The 6738-nt window shown below is 38.5% G+C and overlaps 1 protein-coding gene across 2 annotated transcripts in view; it reads right to left on the bottom strand.

The window, feature by feature from the left end:
• Positions 1-3397: 3397 nt before the first annotated feature.
• Positions 3398-6738, bottom strand: part of ROS1 (ROS proto-oncogene 1, receptor tyrosine kinase) — a 131004-nt gene continuing 127663 nt past the window's right edge. For both annotated transcript variants that reach the window (XM_055433306.2, XM_055433308.2), the window contains one exon: positions 3398-6622. In XM_055433306.2, coding sequence (XP_055289281.2) covers positions 6312-6622 — 311 coding nt within the window. In that variant the 3' untranslated portion in view covers positions 3398-6311. The remainder of the gene's footprint in view (positions 6623-6738) is intronic.

Genomic DNA, 6738 nt, shown 5'->3' with positions numbered 1-6738 from the left:
TTATTTCTGGCTTCTCTAGTCTCTTCCATTGATCTATGTTTCTGTTTTATATCAATACCACTACTATTTTAATTCTATAGCTTTGTAATATAGTATGAAATCAGGAAACATGTTTCTAGCTTCCTTCTCCTTTCTCAAGATTGCTTTGGCTAATCAAGGTCTTTTTGTCTTCTTCAATTTTTTTTAATGTCTTATAGTTTTCTAAATACAGCTCTTTCACTTCCTTGATTAGATTTATTCTTTTTGTTGCAGTCATAAATGGGAATGTTTTCTTAATTTCTCTTTCTGATAGTTCATTATTAATGTAAAGTAAGGTGGCAGACTTTTGAGCATTAATTTTGTATCCTGTAACTTTACTGAATTTATTAGAAAGCGTCTTTTTATGGAGTCTTCAGAGTTTCCTATATATAATAGTATCTGCAAATAATGACAGTTTTACTTCTTTCTCAATTTGGATGTTTTTTATTTCTTTTTCTTGCCTAATTACTCTGGCTAGGAGTCCAGTACTATTCTGAATTAAAGTGGTGAGAGTGGTCATCCCTGTCTTGTTTCCGACCTTAGAGGAAAAAGTTTCAGCTTTTCACTGTTGATTATGATGTTAACTGAGTTTGTCATATACTGTCTTTATTATGTTGAGGTACATTCCCTCTATGCCCACTTTGCTGAGAGTTTTTAATCATAAATGGATGCCAAGTTTTGTCAAATGCTTTTTCTACATCTACTGAGATGATCTTATGATGTTTGTCTGTCATTTTGTTAATACAGTACATCACACTGACTCATTTGTGAATGCTTAAACCATCTTTGCACCCTGGAATAAAGCCCACTTGATCATGATGTATCATCTTTTTAATGTATTGTCATACATACTTTTATTTTTTATTTACTGTCTTCTCCCCCATCCAGAATGCTAGAATGTAACCGCCATCAAGGCAGAGACTTAGCTTTGTTTGTTGTTCTATTCCTAGCACCTATGCTTTCTGTGTAATAAACATTCAATAAATATTTATGAGTGAATGAATCGACATGGGAACACTAAACTACAGTGTATCCATCCTAAGGGGTTGTATGCAGTTATTAGAAAAACAAGGAATTTTTAATGATAAGAGGGAAAGCGTGTGCAAAAAAGTAAGTGGGAAAAAAAAGAGAAACTAACCCAGCCATGAAAATAAGCTCACATTGAGGAAGAAAAAAAGAAACCTAAAAGGAAATATTCTGAATTACATACAATGGCATTTGAGTTGTATATGTTGGCCCTTTGTTTCTTCTGGTTGTGAAGAAGCCTAGAAGGATTGAGATAGGTCTTCTAGTTTGGGCAACCCAGAGCCTTGATCAACTGTGAAAAGCAAAACTGAATGGGCTCTTCTTTACCAAAGAGAGAAAGTCAAAGAGAAGTGAAGGACAACTTAACATTTATTCCACATCCATAAAGCCATTCTGAGGATAAAAGTTGAGTTTACAATGAGGGAGAAAAATAGTTTTTTGTCTTCTTTAATGTCCTTTACCATCATTTCAAGAATTTTCAGCATTTCAGGCTCATCTAAATCTGATCTTAAACTCAAAGCAGTCCACAAATTTCTGTAATATATCTAGGTCTCAGATAACTCAGAATCAAAAGAATCCTCATAAGTGTCCCTCTCGGCAATATACGAGTCATCTGGCATCTCTTTTATGAGTTAAAAGCGAAAACTTGTGAAATGTGTTGGAAAAGGATGATGAGAAAGCCAATTCACCCATTAAATATGAATACTTACTTTAAAGATACAAAGGGTTAAAAGATACCATCTGAGTTTGGAAAGCTTGCAATTTATTCAAGTTAACAAAACACATAGAAATAAGGTAAGAAATACCATACCACAATACCATAATTTCCAGTTAACAAGGCATAAAGCGAAGAGCAGCCGTAATTCTGATAAGAAGGAGGGGAGAGAGTTAGAGACAAGCCTTTCCAACAAGTTGGAATATGAGCTGACCCTAAAGGATGTCTGGAATTTAGATACACAGAGAAGAATAGGTGAGAACATTCCAACAGGCCAGGGAAAACCAGGATGGGTAAGCAACACAGGATATCTGAGATCAAGGACAGGTTCTTTCCTCCAGGACACTTTGAATAAAGCATTTGCAGCAGAATTATAGCAACATATTAATTTTATCCAGGTAAATCTTTGTTCAACTGGCAACATTTAAAAAAATGTTTTTCATTTTCAACTTAAATATTTTTCTTACAGACTGTTTCTTTTCCTTGAACAGTGTAAAATTAAGGCTAGAGTTATTGATTGACTTTGTATTGTTTTGTTTATACCAATGATAACTTCTGCCTTTGGGAGCCATAATTTCTCTCAAGTCTAATATTCCCAGGTCATTTTTGCAGATAAAAAAATGTATCAGTGAGATTTTATTCTTCTGTTAATTTTTAGTGAATAACACATTTTAACTAGTGCTGATTTTAGCCATAGCCAATTTTCCCCTCTTGATTACAAAATCTAATTTTGCCAGAATAAACTTACAGTTTTCAATATTATCAGCCATTTGTATTTTTATCAATTGCTTTGATCTATAATAAATTTTCTTATGCGATTTCAGCCACTGTCTATTTTATGTTATAGTAAATATTTCTACCAATATCATTTATTATGATTTATTCTTAAAAGTCTAATAATTTACACTTATATCCTAGCTAAAGTATGATACTTTATGGGCTGTTCTCCTCACATATTCTGTAAATTTCTCTATTATCCAGATTGTAATGCAAGTGTATTGTACCAAAAATCCAATTCTTCTATACATTTCTTTGTGCATTCCAAAATAAAGTTTCTGTATTACTTTGGCAGAGCAAAAGTCATAGATGCAAAAAACAGAAGCTGACTCTGGCTGACTTAAAAGAAAAACATTTATTAAAAGGATATGAAGATAAGTTACAGAATCCTTGGGAGGACTTGAGAACCGAACTTACCCCTGCTAGAAGCAGACAGCAGAACCAAGCTCCCAGTCTGCCTGCCCCGGGTGCCAGAGGCACCAGGTTCCAGGCTTGCCCTCCTGGCTCCCCTAGCCCTGGACGCTGCATTCTGGGAGCCGGTCTAACTCCACTTGCCACCATGACCAGGCATGACTCACCGGGGTCCCTGTTTCTTTGCTTCCTTCTCTCTCAATTAGAAGCCTGTGGTGGGTGTGTCTGAGTGGTGGGGGCTAGGGTCACTGCCTGCCTTAGTACTGCATGAGATCCTAGGGAAGCAATAGAACATGGCTCCCCATCTGAAGATAAAAGTAGAGGAACTCCCCAACAGGGGAAGGGGCATCATATGGTAGGCCAACAAAAAGAATGATCAATGCCCATTAAAAAGTCTAAAGATCAGAGGGAAAATACTCTGCCTTGTTCAGTGGATACTAGATGTGATGCTGCTGCTGCGTCACTTCAGTCGTGTCCGACTCTGTGTGACCCCATAGACAGAAGCCCACCAGGGTCCCCCGTCCCCGGGATTCTCCAGGCAAGAACACTGGAGTGGGTTGCCATTTAAGTGATAGAGTGGCCATAAATCCTGGACCTTTACTTGGGGGCTCTTCACCATAGAACAAACACACTGACCTCCCTGTGTACCTCACCATACAGCCTGTCATCTCTGCAAGTTCTCAGGTAGTGGACAAATTTTAAAATGAACTAAATGATCCAAAGCGGAAATGGATCCATGTTCTGCTTCCACAATCAGTTCAGTTCAGTCACTCAGTCGTGTTCGACTCTGAATCACAGCACCCCAGGCCTCCCTATCCATCACCAATTCCCGGAATTCACTCAAACTCATGTCCATAGAGTCGGAAATGCCATCCAGCCATCTCATTCTCTGTCGTCCCCTTCTCCTCCCACCCCTAATCCTTCCCAGCATCAGACTCTTTTCCAGTGAGTCAACTCATCGCATGAGGTGGCCAAAGTATTGCAGTTTCAGCTTTAGCATCAGTCCTTCCAATGAACACCCAGGATCGATCTCCTTTAGAATGGACTGGTTGGATCTCCTTGCAGTCCAAGGGACTCTAAAGAGTCTTCTCCAACACCACAGTTCAAAAGCATCACTTCTTCGGTGCTCAGTTTTCTTCACAGTCCAACTCTCACATCCATACATGACCACTGGAAAAACCATAGCTTTGACTAGACGGACCTTGGTTAGCAAAGTAATGTCTCTGCTTTTTAATATGCTCTCTAGGTTGGTCATAACTTTCCTTCCAAGGAGTAAGCGTCTTTTAATTTCATGGCTGCAATCAGCATCCGCAGTGATTTTGGAGCCGGAAAAAATAAAATCTGACACTTTTTCCACTGTTACCCCATCTATTTCCCATGAAGTGATGGGACCAGATGCCATGATCTTTGTTTTCTGAATGTTGAGCTTCAAGCCAAACTTTTCACTCTCCTCTTTCACTTTCATCAAAAGGCAAAATGATAGGATACTGAATGAGGAATTCCCCAGGTCGGTAGGTGCCCAGTATGCTACTGGTGATCAGTGGAGAAATAACTCCAGAAGGAATGAAGGGATGGAGCCAAAGCAAAACCAATACCCAGTTGTGGATGTGACTGGTGATAGAAGCAAGGTCCGATGCTGTAAAGAGCAATATTGCATAGGAACCTGGAATGTTAGGTCCATGAATCAAGGCAAATTGGAAGTGGTCAAACAGGAGATGACAAGAGTGAACGTCGACATTCTAGGAATCAGTGAACTAAAATGGACTGGAATGGGTGAATTGAACTCAGATGACCATTATATCTACTACTGTGGGCAAGAATCCCTTAGAAGAAATGGAGTAGCCATCATGGTCAACAAAAGAGTCCGAAATGCAGTACTTGGATGCAATCTCAGAAATGACAGGATGATTTCTGTTCGTTTCCAAGGCAAACCATTCAATATGACAGTAATCCAGGCCTATGCCCCAACCAGTAACGCTGAAGAAGCCGAAGTTGAACGGTTCTATGAAGACCTACAAGACCTTTTAGAACTAACACCCCAAAAAGATGTCCTTTTCATTAAAGGGGACTGGAATGCAAAAGTAGGAAGTCAAGAAACACCTGGAGTAACAGGAAAATTTGGCCTTGGAGCACGGAATGAAACAGGGCAAAGGCTTAGAGTTTTGCCAAGAGAATGCACTGGTCATAGCAAACACCCTCTTCCAACAACACAAGAGAAGACTCTACACATGGACATTACCAGATGGTCAACACTGAAATCAGATTGATTATATTCTTTGCTTCCACAATAGTTTTGAGCAAATGTCATTAGTATGATCAAAGTGTTCTTTTTGTCTTGTGAACACTCTGTATGCTGCAACTAAATAACACATCAAATACTTTCATTAGATCTGTTGTTAGAATGCTTGAGGATTTCAGATTTAAATGGGTAACTGCAAAGACTGATTGCCTTTAAATCAGTGTTTCCCTGAAGCAATTTTTTCATAGTTCTCATTTAGGTGCTTATTATTTTGTATGGTTGCTGAAAATCATATAGCTTGAGTTAACATTATATTATCATTTATATTTAATTTTAAGGACAATTTCATAGTAAATGTAATCTTAAGTATTTTATGTAGAAAATAGATATGGCAAAAAAAAATCTCTATTGGCTAATTTCTATAATATTAATAGCACACAAATCACAGAGTCATTTGTATATGACCCAAAGATCATGGAATGTTAAACTTTAGGACCTAGAGATCTTCATGGTCCTCTCTGCAATATGATTGAAACTGCTGTTCCAAGACTCCAAAAAACAAAATATTTTAGAGTAGTCATTAAGGACAATATTTTACTGTATTAATAGCTTTCTTAATGACTCGTGTCTTGGGTGCTGGTTCCTTCTGTATGTGTAGAGTTATTTAGTCATTTCCTTTGTCCTGCTTGGGATAATCTGTAGTTCACTTGGCCCCCTGAGCACACTTGTTCTCCTCCTTCAGGTCTTTGAATGTACATGTTTTTTTTTTCTGTCTACCTAAGATGTTTCTCTTACAGCCCAGACTGAAGGATGGGAAGTGGCCTAAGGGACCTCGGGGCAAAGAATCACAGTTTCATTTCCAGACTCATTAGTCTTTCTAAGCTTTTCAAATGCTCAGAGGTTCACCACAGAATTCTGCTCAAGGTTAGACTGTTGGTATGGAGACTGTCTCAGCCTAAACCAAATGGCTCTTAGAACCAAAACTAGAATACAGGAACTTTCCAGTGTTAATTTGGAGTCACAGACCACCACACCACAACATCTGTCACTCTACTATGTTTTCTTTCAGTGACCACTTAATGGGAGGAGTGTTTATCTCAACCCTGCATGTCCCAAACAGAGCTATTAATCAAACCCATCTCCATATCCACTGTGAGTGAGGCAGGCATAGTTCAGGCCTTCAGCCTTGCCAGGAGGGCAGTAAGCCACTTGTTTTTCTTGGCAGATAGCTTTGTCTGCATGTGGTTCCTTCTCTTCTTTCCTCAGACCACAAGATTCAGATTCCTTAGAGCCTAGAGGACCCTCAGAATTGGCTTCACCTTGCCTGCATTCTGTAGCAAGTACCATGTAGTTTAACCCTTCTTGGTTCTTGGTTTCCATTAGAGCAACTGACATAACGTCATCTGAATTCAAACAAATTGGATGACCATCTTCATCTGTGAAAAAAATACAAACATTATTCTAGCATCTATTTGGTTTCCTGTATTTGTAATATCCAGGCTCTATGAAAATTAGAAAAACACCAGCCTTGCTCATTGGTTCAGTAAACATT

The sequence above is a fragment of the Moschus berezovskii genome, chromosome 10 (genome assembly GCF_049115385.1).
Source record: "Moschus berezovskii isolate FMDL1 chromosome 10, NW_MosBer_1.0, whole genome shotgun sequence".
Classification (NCBI taxonomy): Eukaryota; Metazoa; Chordata; class Mammalia; order Artiodactyla; family Moschidae; genus Moschus; species Moschus berezovskii.
The sequence above is the reverse complement of the archived record's forward strand: the minus strand, read 5'-3'. Positions and strand labels throughout refer to the sequence as shown.